Source organism: Oncorhynchus keta, chromosome 22 (assembly GCF_023373465.1).
Source record: "Oncorhynchus keta strain PuntledgeMale-10-30-2019 chromosome 22, Oket_V2, whole genome shotgun sequence".
Taxonomy (NCBI): domain Eukaryota; kingdom Metazoa; phylum Chordata; class Actinopteri; order Salmoniformes; family Salmonidae; genus Oncorhynchus; species Oncorhynchus keta.
The window spans coordinates 53843267-53857768 of NC_068442.1; the positions used below are offsets into that span (position 1 = coordinate 53843267).

The window sequence follows — 14502 nt, forward strand, 5'->3', positions numbered from 1 at the left end:
ACATTTCTCTTGTCCTCCCAGCTCTTCATGAGACAGCTCAACCCTCGAAGATGGGCCGTTCAGTGAAGTGACTGTCTGCTCCTGTCCTAGACGTTGGAAATGAGATGTTAAATGGGGGTGCTAGTGACAGATGATAACTCAATACAACGTCTCGCCCACCCAGTCACTCCACGGCTCAATACAACGTCTCGCCCAGTCACTCCACGGCTCAATACAACGTCTCGCCCAGTCACTCCACGGCTCAATACAACGTCTCGCCCACCCAGTCACTCCACGGCTCAATACAACGTCTCGCCCACCCAGTCACTCCACGGCTCAATACAACGTCTCGCCCACCCAGTCACTCCACGGCTCAATACAACGTCTCGCCCACCCAGTCACTCCACGGCTCAATACAACGTCTCGCCCAGTCACTCCACGGCTCAATACAACGTCTCGCCCACCCAGTCACTCCACGGCTCAATACAACGTCTCGCCCAGTCACTCCACGGCTCAATACAACGTCTCGCGCAGTCACTCCACGGCTCAATACAACGTCTCGCCCACCCAGTCACTCCACGGCTCAATACAACGTCTCGCCCAGTCACTCCACGGCTCAATACAACGTCTCGCCCACCCAGTCACTCCACGGCTCGTCTCACTGACTCTCCCTAAAACATGTTTCTGTACAAACTCGTCGTTCCTTTTCCATATATTACTGGTAGTCCATAAGACATTTTAGGAATCGTCTTCATGTCTCCTCTTTTGTCTCGTGGATTTGTTTTTGTAGAGTCCTCCTTATACAAAGTATCAGTGTTCTGTTTTTGCCCAGACGTTGACCACCACAAGAACTCTTTAGATTACAGGAATCATTTTGAAGACTTTTGAAAACAATCTGAATGTGTGTTCCTTGTATCTGGTGTTTGGTCAAATCAATACTATTAAACTAAAAGGTATGAGACTCACCTGCCTCTCCATCTCATTTGATTATTCATGTATCACATCTGCTTTGAGCCTGCCTATCTGCACACTATTCAGTTTACGACAGCCCAGTGTCTTAACTATCCATTGTAGATTTTTTTAAGAGACTGAAAAGATTTGACATGGGTCCCCAGATCCTCAAAAAAGTTCTACAGATGCACCATCGAGAGCATCCTGACCGGTTGCATCACAGCCTGGTGTGGACACTGCTCGGCATCTGACCGTAAGGCGCTACAGAGGGTAGTGCGAACGGCCCAGTACATCACTGAGGCCAAGCCTCCTGACAAAATATATATATATATATTTAAAAAATAAGACTCCAGTCACCCAAGTCATAGACTGTTCTCTCTGCTACCGCACAGCAATGGGTACCTGAGCACCAAGTCTCGGACCAAAAGGCTCCTTAACAGCTTCTACCCCCAAGCCATTAGACTGCTGTACATATAATCAAATGGCCACCCAAACTATTTACATTGATTTTGTTTTTACACTGCTGCTACTCACTGTTTATTACCTATGCATATTCACTTTACAAATTACCTCGACTAACCTACACCCCTGCTCATTGACTCGGTACAGGTAATTTTCTTGTTACTTTTTATTGATTAAAAATATATATAAATATACTTTAGTTTATTTAGTAGATATTTTCTTAACTCTATTTCTTGAACTGCATTGTTGGTTAAAGGCTTGTAAAGTAAGCATTTCACAGGTAAGGTCTACTACACTAGTTGTATTCCGCGCACGTGACATACAATTTGATTTGAAATGCTACCACCTGCTGGTATGTTAACAGTATTGCATTAGTGTGGATATATTTAGAATCAAGTGGCAACGTCATTGGATTGGAGAATAATCATTTATGCTTCTTTTTTGTAACTCCATAGAAGATATAGAAAGTATATTAATTAGCCTACTTATCCTACTCGGTCCATAAATGTATGACATAAGGAGAAAAATAAAATAAATTGCGTAAAATAAGATTTTTGTAATGAAAATGTCAGCGCGCATCACAAATGTTTCTTCCACAATCATGACGTATTTAAAAATCGACCAAATGGTATCGTCGTGACATCATCAACCTGAGACGAGGAAGCAGCGCTGAAAACTGAAAATGGTGACAATCTTGCTATATTGTAATCGTTTTTTATCTCGTTTACGATGTTACAAAGTGTGTTGATAGTTATCATTTAACTCGCATAGTTAAAACTGCATCTATATAACGTTAAGTCAAACGTATACGACCGGTTTCAGGCCAGCTAGCATGTCTGTAGAATGAGCATGTCGTTTATCAGCTAGCAAACTTTTGAGCCTAGCCTAGCTAGGTAATTACTATAAATAATTGTTGCATAAAAATCATTAAGTTACGGCCCTGGTCTCCTAGGTAGCGCAATGAATGCCAGACTACCAACGCTATCGACCTATCGATGATTCATAACGCTGTAGCAAGTTGAGGTTAAATGTGTATCTCTGTGTTGCAGCTTTTCTACTCCTTTTTCAAGTCCCTGGTGGGGAAGGACGTGGTGGTGGAGCTCAAAAATGACTTGAGGTTTGTATATTATGTAGTTCGTGGCAGAATTCACATAACGACATTGTTTTAAAATAACGCGTTTAACCTTTTTTTTATATACCGCGTTTTCGTTAGACAAAATCTGAAATCGTTTGATCAAAAAAATAAACAAATATATATATATATATATATATATATTTTATTAAAATAAAAAATATATATATATATAAAATATATATATATATATATATGCTACAACAGTAGCTAGGTGAGTGGTTGTTGAAGTCTCCAGCAGATGAACAGCCGCTTTGGCCGTGAGAGAATCTGCAAACTCAAACGCGAGATGTTTTAAACACACCGTTTAAAAAAACTATGGCGCCCGACATGGTTCAATAAACCAATAAAACCAGTACGATCTACTTTTTGTCGTTTTTCTTTTCTAATAATTGTCGGAATCTTGAGGCAAGAATTGGGATCATGTATATTGTGGTAATGAAGATAAATGGATAATAACTGACTGTAATGTAAAATACGTTGAATTTAGCAAACGAGGAGTCCATTCATTGAGGTTTAAAAGAATTGGGGAATGAAAACAGTTTATATATTTAGGTCCCTCCCCTTTTTGTTCAGTTTGCGTCTAAGAAATGTTTTGCAGCATAATTTGAGTAATTTTTAAATAGAGAGATTCGTGGACCATAGTGGTGTCGTAATACCCATAAAATCAGCCTCCGTTACAATTATTAGAATAATTCAATGGATGTTTGTTCTGTGCACAAAAGTGTCATCAATTTTCGGCTCAGTCTTCTCAATGAGGCGATCACTGGAAATGGTCTTTCTGGGCTTGAGGTCAGTTAAACTGCAGCACAGAAAGCAAGAATGTAGGAACAATTGACTGCTTCCAGACCTGAACCCTGGTTTCCTCTAGTTGCCAAAGTCAAAATTGGCAATGCAAAATGTTATTTTTGGTCTTAATTTAAGTTTAGCTGTGTGTTTTTTTTTTAGGTTTAATGTCACATTTAAGAAGAGAAATTGTTTGTTTTTTTATTTAAAAGGGGGGGGTGGGTTTATGACTGTTGCTGTGGCAACTAGGGACTCCTTGAAGTGCATGTTGGGGCTTCCGCTATTCTTTCTGCTCCTCTGGGAATAGTCTAAGACAACAACAGAGACTCGAAAAGAAAGGAGGACCAAGGCACTCTGCATATAATTGATTAAAATGCTTTTATTTGTTCGATAGAAACAAAGTTTTATTTATTTTTTTATTTTTTTTACCGACGCGTTTCGACTCCATGGCCTTCGTCAGGGAGAACAAAAAGAAGGAATAATGTCCTCTTTTTTTGAACAGCTTTTCAATTACCCTCAGCTATGTTTAGACTGTTGTTCATGTTTTGCTGTGTTCTAGTGTACTAGGGAATATATTGCTTTCTTATTCTTGACACTTCTCCCTGTCATATTTAAGGTTAGAACTACCTTTACTATATTTAAGGTTAGAAGTGTCCTGATACTTCTAACTTGGAGTTGTATATTATGATCACATAGCTACAGTAGAACTACTGTATTACTATATTTGTCCAATCAATTGTGAACTACCTTCCAGTTACCATAAAAGCTGATCAAAAGAGGACATTGTAACTAGTTCCTTTACTATATTTATGCCATACTAATAAAGGCATCCTAATAATTACTGAAGAGGGCCTTGGTTCTCCTTTCTTTATGATGACCAATTTACCCCTTTACCAAAGAGCACCTTCTATCTACTAAAATGTACTATTGTGTACCTTTAGCTGTATTCCTATTTCTTACTAGGACCCACTTGTCCAATCAATTGTCGTAAAATTATCCACCTGCTCTGCAGTGTCCAGTTAAGGGTCAATCTGAAACTTTCCTTCATCTGAGGGTTGTTTTTGTAAAGATGGGTGTACATTGTATTATTACAATTTCTAATGGAAATTAATTTTGTGAAAAGTACACAAAATACACAATCAATATGTTATAATGCATGCAATTAAAATAAAACCAAGAAGTGAGTGTACACATTTTCCCGTAGTCCCGGTGACACAAGGTCAGCCCACGTCACAGGGCTCTGGGAGAATGTGTTTTCATACCTAGAAGATGTAGACAAAGACATTTAGGAGCGCAGTGAAAGCTAATTAAGGTATTAATAAAGCTAGAAACGTTCATTTTTCTAGGAGCTCCTAAATGAAACTTCCAGGTCGCACAGTAACAATATTTAGGCGCATATGCGAGTCCCCCTGTAGAACCCTGTGTCCTCCTGTTCAACAGCCTGGTTAACGTTGTAATGAAGTGGGTGGTGTCCACGACGTGGGTGGGATGTCCTTGTCTCTTACCTGTCTGTCATGGACCCCCCCCTCACCCCCATGCACTGAAAACCTCACAATTGAAAGCTTGAGATGACAGATGTTGATTTTGCAAGTTACACATCTTTGTCTATTTTCAGCATCTGTGGAACACTTCACTCTGTTGATCAGGTAAGACTAGAAGACAACCCAAACCACATTCATCACCTTTTTATTTAAAAATACATTGTGCTCACTGTCGTTCTTTCTCTTGCAGTACCTGAACATTAAACTCACGGACATCAGTGTCACGGATCCAGAGAAGTATCCACATATGGTGAGTTGTCCTGTCCATAAATCTGACAATATAGGACTGGCTTCCCGGACATACTGTATTTACCCTATTTACAGTGCATTGGGTAAGTAATTCAGACCCCTTGACTTTCCACATTTTATGTTACAGCCTTTATTATAAAAATGGATTCAATTATTTTGTCCCCCCCTCATCAATCTATACACAATACCCCATAATGACAAAGCAAAAAAACAGTTTTTATTTTTGGCAAATGTATTCAAAAATTAAAACTGATCACATTTAAATAAGTATTCAGACCCTTTACTCGGTACTTTGTTGAAGCACCTTTGGCAGTGATTACAGCCTCGTGTCTTCTTGGGTATGATGATACAAGCTCGGCACACCTCTATTTGGGGAGTTTCTCCCGTTCTTCTCTGCAGATCCTCTCAAGCTCTGTCAGGTTGGATGGGGAGCGTCGCTGCACAGCTATTTTCAGGTCTCTCCAGAGATGTTCGATCGGGTTCAAGTCTGGGCTCTGGCTGGGTCACTCAAGGACATTCAGAGACTTGTTCAGAAGCCACTCCTGCGTTGTCTTGGCTGTGTGCTTTGGGTCGTTGTCCTTTTGGAAGGTGAACCGTCGCCCCAGTCTGAGGTCCTGAGCGCTCTGGAGCAAGTTTTCATCAAGGATCTCTGTTCATCTTTGCCTCGATCCTGACTAGTCTCCCAGTCCCTGCTGCTGAAAAACATCCCCACAGCATGATGCTGCCACCACCATGCTTCACCGTAGGGATGGTGCCAGGTTTCCACCAGACGTGACACTTGGCATTGAGGCCAAAGAGTTGAATCTTGGTTTCATCAGACCGGAGAATCGTGTTTCTAATGGTCTGAGAGTCTTTAGGTGCCTTTTGACAAACTCCTTCTTGGTCACCTCCCTGACCAAGGCCCTTCTCCCCTGATTGCTCAGTTTGGCCGGGCGGCCGGCCTCTAGGAAGAGTTTTGGTGGTTCCAAACTTCTTCCATTTATGAATGATGGAGGCCACTGTGTTCTTGGGGACCTTCAATGCTGCAGAATGATGGAGGCCACTGTGTTCTTGGGGACCTTCAATGCTGCAGAATGATGGAGGCCACTGTGTTCTTGGGGACCTTCAATGCTGCAGAATGATGGAGGCCACTGTGTTCTTGGGGACCTTCAATGCTGCAGAATGATGGAGGCCACTGTGTTCTTGGGGACCTTCAATGCTGCAGAATGATGGAGGTCACTGTGTTCTTGGGGACCTTCAATGCTGCAGAAATGTTTTGGTACCCTTCCCCAGATCTGGGCCTTGACACGATCCTGTCTCAGAATTCCTTCGACCTCATGGCTTGGTTTCAGCTCTGACATGCTCTGTGTAAATAAGGTATTTCTGTTTTTTAATTTTTTTAAATACATTTGCGAAACATTTTTACACCTTTTTCCACGTTGTCATTATGTGTGTAGATTGTGGAACATTCTTTAAAATTCTATTTTCGAATAAGGCTGTAACAAACTGTGTGGGGGGTTCAGAATACTTTCAGAATGTGTAGTCCAGGTCTAGGCTTAAATCCGTGTCCAGGAAACCAGCCCTTAACTAAAAGCTCTGCTTCTGACATTGACTGGATGCACTGTAAAACGCCAATTCCTTCCTTCACAACACCGTCTCACGATCTTCAGAACAGATGATGCTGTGAAATAAATCAATAAGGGATTATTGACTGTTCTCCTGTTGTTTTTTCCCCCCTCTCTAAAGTGATCAATTCAGCCTGTTTCCCCCTCTCTCTAAAGTGATCAATTCAGCCTGTTTCCCCCCTCTCTCTAAAGTGATCAATTCAGCCTGTTTCCCCCTCTCTCTAAAGTGATCAATTCAGCCTGTTTCCCCCCCTCTCTAAAGTGATCAATTCAGCCTGTTTCCCCCTCCTCTCTAAAGTGATCAATTCAGCCTGTTTCTCCCCCCTCTCTCTAAAGTGATCAATTCAGCCTGTCCCCCCTCTCTCTAAAGTGATCAATTCAGCCTGTTTCACCCCCTCTCTCTCTAAAGTGATCAATTCAGCCTGTTTCCCCCTCTCTCTAAAGTGATCAATTCAGCCTGTTTCCCCCTCTCTCTAAAGTGATCAATCCAGCCTGTTTTCCCCCCTCTCTAAAGTGATCAATTCATCCTGTTTTCCCCCCTCTCTAAAGTGATCAATTCAGCCTGATCCCCCCCTCTCTAAAGTGATCAATTCAGCCTGTTGTTTCCCCCCTCTCTAAAGTGATCAATTCAGCCTGTTTTCCCCTCTCTCTAAAGTGATCAATTCAGCCTGTTTCCCCCCTCTCTCTAAAGTGATCAATCCAGCCTGTTTCCCCCCCTCTCTAAAGTGATCAATCCAGCCTGTTTCCCCCCCTCTCTAAAGTGATCAATTCAGCCTGTTTCCCCCTCTCTCTAAAGTGATCAATCCAGCCTGTTTCCCCCTCTCTCTAAAGTGATCAATTCAGCCTGTTTCCCCCTCTCTCTAAAGTGATCAATCCAGCCTGTTTTCCCCCCTCTCTAAAGTGATCAATTCAGCCTGTTTCCCCCCCTCTCTAAAGTGATCAATTCAGCCTGATCCCCCCCCTCTCTAAAGTGATCAATTCAGCCTGTTGTTTCCCCCTCTCTAAAGTGATCAATCCAGCCTGTTTTCCTCTCTCTAAAGTGATCAATTCATCCCGTTTTCCCCCCTCTCTAAAGTGATCAATTCATCCTGTTTTCCCCCCTCTCTAAAGTGATCAATCCAGCCTGTTTTCCCCCCTCTCTAAAGTGATCAATTCATCCTGTTTCCCCCCCTCTCTAAAGTGATCAATTCAGCCTGATCCCCCCTCTCTAAAGTGATCAATTCAGCCTGTTGTTTCCCCCTCTCTAAAGTGATCAATCCAGCCTGTTTTCCCTCTCTAAAGTGATCAATTCAGCCTGTTTCCCCCTCCTCTCTCTAAAGTGATCAATTCAGCCTGTTTCCCCCCTCTCTAAAGTGATCAATTCAGCCTGTTTCCCCCTCTCTAAAGTGATCAATCCAGCCTGTTTCCCCCCTCTCTAAAGTGATCAATCCAGCCTGTTTCCCCCTCTCTAAAGTGATCAATTCAGCCTGTTGTTTCCCCTCTCTAAAGTGATCAATCCAGCCTGTTTTCCCTCTCTCTAAAGTGATCAATCCAGCCTGTTTCCCCCTCTCTCTAAAGTGATCAATCCAGCCTGTTTCCCCCTCTCTCTAAAGTGATCAATCCAGCCTGTTTCCCCCCCTCTCTAAAGTGATCAATCCAGCCTGTTTCCCCCCCTCTCTAAAGTGATCAATTCATCCCTTTTCCCCCCCCTCTCTAAAGTGATCAATTCATCCCGTTTCCCCCCCCTCTCTAAAGTGATCAATTCATCCCGTTTTCCCCCCTCTCTAAAGTGATCAATTCAGCCTGTTTCCCCCCCTCTCTAAAGTGATCAATTCAGCCTGTCCCCCCCCCCTCTCTAAAGTGATCAATCCAGCCTGTTTGTCTAATCCTGTTCTGTTATCCTCTGTCACCAGTTATCGGTGAAGAACTGTTTCATCCGAGGCTCTGTGGTGCGGTACGTCCAACTGCCTGCAGATGAGGTTGACACTCAGCTGTTACAGGACGCTGCTCGCAAGGAGGCACTGCAGCAGAAGCAATGATGCCTTAACACATGACATCATGGCTGGGGGGTGAGAGAGAGAGAGGGGGGGGTGAGAGAGGGAGGGGGGAGATGGACAGATATGTTTTTAGTTCGGTGTAAACTATCATTCGGGTATCAAAATGAAATCTGTTTGCATAGAAGCCCCTGATGTGTTCCTTGTCGAACCTATTTTTGCCACATTGGTATTGCAGTGCTGCAGTGTCACTTCCCTCAAATGCCGACAAAGGTCTTCCAGCACTTTGCTTTTACCCTCCTGTTTTGTGAACAACATTTGGACCTCCAATATTTGAATTTCTCTGTTCTGTACCGCGCCACTATTTGCTGATGTCAGAAACGACCAGATTCTGCCTGTTTTTATTTTATTGATGTCCTTGAGAAGCGGTGTCCAGAATGAATATATTCTCCTTCTGAAGAGACTATTCTCTGCTCTTTGTTTTTTTCTTTTTTTTTACTGAAAACCAGTTTTCAGTAAGACTCATGTTATTTACATCGCCCTTTATGATGTGTTAATAAACCTGGTTTAAATCCTGTTCTTATTGTCCACTCGTTACAATAGGGATGAGGGATGGTCACTAAAGTTTCTATTTATTTTATACAGTCTTTATTTGTATGTATTTATTATGAATCCCCATTAGTTCCTGTTGCCAAGGCAGCAGCTACTCTTCCTGGGGTTTATTATGAATCCCCATTAGTTCCTGTCAAGGCAGCAGCTACTCTTCCTAGGGTTGATTAGGGATCCCCATTAGTTCCTGTCAAGGCAGCAGCTACTCTTCCTGGGGTTTATTATGGATCCCCATTAGTTCCTGTCAAGGCAGCAGCTACTCTTCCTGGGGTTTATTATGGATCCCCATTAGTTCCTGTCAAGGCAGCAGCTACTCTTCCTGGGGTTGATTATGGATCCCCATTAGTTCCTGTCAAGGCAGCAGCTACTCTTCCTAGGGTTGATTAGGGATCCCCATTAGTTCCTGTCAAGGCAGCAGCTACTCTTCCTGGGGTTTATTATGGATCCCCATTAGTTCCTGTCAAGGCAGCAGCTACTCTTCCTGGGGGTTTATTATGGATCCCCATTAGTTCCTGCCAATGCAGCAGCTACTCTTCCTGGGGGTTTATTAGGGACCCCTCCCCCTGATTTGATTTCAAGTCGGATGGCAGCCTACACAATAAATAACTAATATTGATAACCATCTAGAGGTCACCTTGATACATCGGCTCAATAGGGAGGGCATGAACAACAACCCCACCGGGAGACAGCGCCCTTCACTCCCGCTTGCTGTTGCCAGGCAACAGGAACCTTGTAGCCAGAGGTGGAATAAACCCAAATGCAACAGGAACATCTACCTAGTCGCCAGAGGTGGAATAAACCCAAATGCAACAGGAACCTAGTAGCCAGAGGTGGAATAAACCCAAATGCAACAGGAACCTAGTAGCCAGAGGTGGAATAAACCCAAATGCAACAGGAACATCTACCTAGTAGCCAGAGGTGGAATAAACCCAAATGCAACAGGAACATCTACCTCATAGCCAGAGGTGGAATAAACCCAAATGCAACAGGAACATCTACCTAGTAGCCAGAGGTGGAATAAACCCAAATGCAACAGGAACATCTACCTAGTCGCCAGAGGTGGAATAAACCCAAATGCAACAGGAACCTAGTAGCCAGAGGTGGAATAAACCCATATGCAACAGGAACATCTACCTAGTAGCCAGAGGTGGAATAAACCCAAATGCAACAGGAACATCTACCTAGTAGCCAGAGGTGGAATAAACCCAAATGCAACAGGAACATCTACCTAGTAGCCAGAGGTGGAATAAACCCAAATGCAACAGGAACATCTACCTCGTAGCCAGAGGTGGAATAAACCCAAATGCAACAGGAACATTGACCTAGTAGCCAGAGGTGGAATAAACCCAAATGCAACAGGAACATCTACCTAGTCGCCAGAGGTGGAATAAACCCAAATGCAACAGGAACCTAGTAGCCAGAGGTGGAATAAACCCAAATGCAACAGGAACATCTACCTCGTAGCCAGAGGTGGAATAAACCCAAATGCAACAGGAACATCTACCTAGTAGCCAGAGGTGGAATAAACCCAAATGCAACAGGAACATCTACCTAGTAGCCAGAGGTGGAATAAACCCATATGCAACAGGAACATCTACCTAGTAGCCAGAGGTGGAATAAACCCATATGCAACAGGAACATCTACCTAGTAGCCAGAGGTGGAATAAACCCATATGCAACAGGAACATCTACCTAGTCGCCAGAGGTGGAATAAACCCAAATGCAACAGGAACCTAGTAGCCAGAGGTGGAATAAACCCATATGCAACAGGAACATCTACCTAGTCGCCAGAGGTGGAATAAACCCAAATGCAACAGGAACCTAGTAGCCAGAGGTGGAATAAACCCAAATGCAACATCTACCTAGTAGCCAGAGGTGGAATAAACCCAAATGCAACAGGAACATCTACCTAGTAGCCAGAGGTGGAATAAACCCAAATGCAACAGGAACATCTACCTAGTAGCCAGAGGTGGAATAAAACCCAAATGCAACAGGAACATCTACCTAGTAGCCAGAGGTGGAATAAACCCAAATGCAACAGGAACATCTACCTAGTAGCCAGAGGTGGAATAAACCCAAATGCAACAGGAACATCTACCTAGTAGCCAGAGGTGGAATAAACCCAAATGCAACAGGAACATCTACCAAGTAGCCAGAGGTGGAATAAACCCAAATGCAACAGGAACCTAGTAGCCAGAGGTGGAATAAACCCATATGCAACAGGAACATCTACCTAGTAGCCAGAGGTGGAATAAACCCAAATGCAACAGGAACATCTACCTAGTAGCCAGAGGTGGAATAAACCCATATGCAACAGGAACATCTACCTAGTAGCCAGAGGTGGAATAAACCCAAATGCAACAGGAACATCTACCTAGTAGCCAGAGGTGGAATAAACCCAAATGCAACAGGAACATCTACCTAGTAGCCAGAGGTGGAATAAACCCAAATGCAACAGGAACATCTACCTAGTAGCCAGAGGTGGAATAAACCCAAATGCAACAGGAACATCTACCTAGTAGCCAGAGGTGGATACAGATAGCCTGGGGCACACTCTAGCACCCAGACATAATTTACAGATAGCCTGGGGCACACTCTAGCACTCAGACATAATTTACAGATAGCCTGGGGCACACTCTCGCACCCAGACATTTACAGATAGCCTGGGGCACACTCTAGCACCCAGACATAATTTACAGATAGCCTGGGGCACACTCTAGCACTCAGACATAATATATAGATAGCCTGGGGCACACTCTAGCACTCAGACATAATATATAGATAGCCTGGGGCACACTCTAGCACTCAGACATAATTTACAGATAGCCTGGGGCACACTCTCGCACCCAGACATTTACAGATAGCCTGGGGCACACTCTAGCACTCAGACATAATATATAGATAGCCTGGGGCACACTCTAGCACCCAGACATTTACAGATAGCCTGGGGCACACTCTAGCACTCAGACATATACAGATAGCCTGGGGCACACTCTAGCACCCAGACATAATTTACAGATAGCCTGGGGCACACTCTAGCACTCAGACATAATATACAGATAGCCTGGGGCACACTCTAGCACCCAGACATAATATATAGATAGCCTGGGACACACTCTAGCACTCAGACATTTACAGATAGCCTGGGGCACACTCTAGCACCCAGACATAATATATAGATAGCCTGGGGCACACTCTAGCACTCAGACATAATTTACAGATAGCCTGGGGCACACTCTAGCACCCAGACATAATATATAGATAGCCTGGGGCACACTCTAGCGCTCAGACATACTTTACAGATAGCCTGGGGCACACTCTAGCACTCAGACATAATTTACAGATAGCCTGGGGCACACTCTCGCACCCAGACATTTACAGATAGCCTCGGGCACACTCTAGCACTCAGACATAATTTACAAACTAAAGCATTTGTGTTTAGTGAATACTCCAGATCAGAGGCAGTTGGAATGACCAGGGATGTTTTCTTGATAAGTGTGTGAATTCGATCATTTTCCTGCCCTGCTCAGCACTCAAAATGTAACGAGTACTTATGAATGTCAGGGAGATTGTATGGAGTAAAAAAGTACATTAGTTTCTTTACGAATGTAGCGGAGTAAAAATAGGCAAAAATGTAAATAGTAAAGTGCAGATACAAAAAAACGTAGGTTGTACTTTAAAGTATTTACTGAAGCACCTTATACCACTGGCCAATAGGAGGGTGACGGTCACAGTAAGGGGGAGGGGCTGTTCGTACATTTTTTTTTGTGTTCGATGGCACATGGGCTTCGTTTAGACAGGCAGCCCAATTCTGATATTTCTTCCACCAGTTGGTCTTTTGACCAATCACATCTGATCTTTTCACATTAGCTCTTTTTCAAAGCTGATTGGTCAAAAGACCAATTAGTGGGGGAAAAAAATGATTGGGCTTGCCTGTCTAAACGCAGCCCATGCTAATATGTAACATATATTAGAATGAAGTTCTGAAGCTTTTGTTGTCTGTTTTCTAGTTGGTGGTAGACTGCAACACACGTGATACCCTATTAATTTCATCATCAGACGAGGTGTACTCTGATAATGAGGTATCTTTCATTTACTGTAATCTAACTGTCACTACAGTATGGTCAGCATCAATGAAACTGGAGGGACACTACAGTATGGTCAGCATCAATGAAACTGGAGGGTCACTACAGCATGGTCCATGTAGGTAGAGTTATTAAAGTGACTATGCATAGATGATAACAGAGAGTAGCAGTGGTGTAAAAGAGAGTGGGGGCGGGGCAATGCAAATAGTCATTTGATTAGATGTTCAGGAGTCTAATGGCTTGGGGGTAGAAACTGTTTATAAGTTTAGACTTGGCGCTCCGGTACAGCTTGCCGTGCTGTAGCAGAGAGAACAGTCTATGACTCGGGTGGCTGGAGTCTTTGACAATGTTTAGGGCCTTCCTCTGATATAGAGGTCCTGGTTGGCAGGAAGCCAACAGTGATGTTCTTGGGTGTTTGCACTACCCTCTCCAGACAGTGATGTAACCAGTCAGGATTCTCTCGATGGTGCAGCTGTAGAACCTTTTGAGGATCTGAGGACCCATGCCAAATTTGTTCTGTCTCCTGAGGGGGGATAGGTTTTTGTCGTGCCCTCTTCACGACTGTCAACGTGTGCTTGGACCATGTTCGTTTGTTGGTGCTGTGGACACCAAGGAACATGAAGCTCTCAACCTGCTCCACTGCAGCCCCGTCGATGAGAATGGGGACGTGCTTGGTCCTCTTTTTCCTGTAGTCCACAATCATCTCCTTTGTCTTGATCACATTGAGGGAGAGGTTGTTGTCCTGGCACCACATGGCCAGGTCTCTGACCTCCTCCCTATAGGCTGTCTCATCGTTGATGTTGATCAGGCCTTCCACTATTGTGTCATCTGAAAACTTAATGATGGTGTTGGAGTCGTGCCTGGCCATGCAGTCAGGAGTGAACAGGGAGTACCAGGAAGGGACTGAGCACGCACCCCTGAGGGGCCCCTGTGTTGAGGATCAGCATGGCGGATGTGTTGTTACCTACCCTTAGCACCTGGGGGCGGCTCGTCAGTAAGTCCAGGATCCAGAGGTTGCAGAAGGAGGTGTTTAGTGTCAGGGTCCTTAGCTTATTGAAGAGCTTTGAGGGGACTATGGTGTTGAACGCTGAGCTTTAGTCAATGAATAGCATTCTCACATAGGTGTTCCTT

The 14502-nt window shown here is 43.8% G+C and overlaps 2 protein-coding genes across 2 annotated transcripts in view; both read left to right on the top strand.

Annotated features, from left to right (window-relative positions):
- Positions 1-944, top strand: part of inpp5d (inositol polyphosphate-5-phosphatase D) — a 61140-nt gene extending 60196 nt beyond the window's left edge. The window contains exon 27 of the mRNA XM_052475643.1: positions 22-944. Within this exon, the coding sequence (XP_052331603.1) occupies positions 22-71 (50 nt within the window). The 3' untranslated portion in view covers positions 72-944. The remainder of the gene's footprint in view (positions 1-21) is intronic.
- A 1027-nt stretch (positions 945-1971) lies between these two features.
- smx5 lies at positions 1972-9254 on the top strand. Its single transcript, XM_052475644.1, has 5 exons — positions 1972-2077; positions 2442-2509; positions 4926-4956; positions 5042-5101; positions 8597-9254. The coding sequence occupies exons 1-5, from the start codon at positions 2075-2077 to the stop codon at positions 8720-8722; spliced, it is 288 nt and encodes a 95-aa protein (XP_052331604.1). The 5' UTR covers positions 1972-2074; the 3' UTR covers positions 8723-9254.
- Positions 9255-14502: the final 5248 nt, after the last annotated feature.

Coding starts and splice junctions, on each gene's coding strand:
- smx5 (XM_052475644.1), top strand. Junction 2,510..4,925: donor GAGCTCAAAAATGACTTGAG/GTTTGTATATTA, acceptor GTCTATTTTCAG/CATCTGTGGAACACTTCACT. Junction 5,102..8,596: donor CAGAGAAGTATCCACATATG/GTGAGTTGTCCT, acceptor CTCTGTCACCAG/TTATCGGTGAAGAACTGTTT.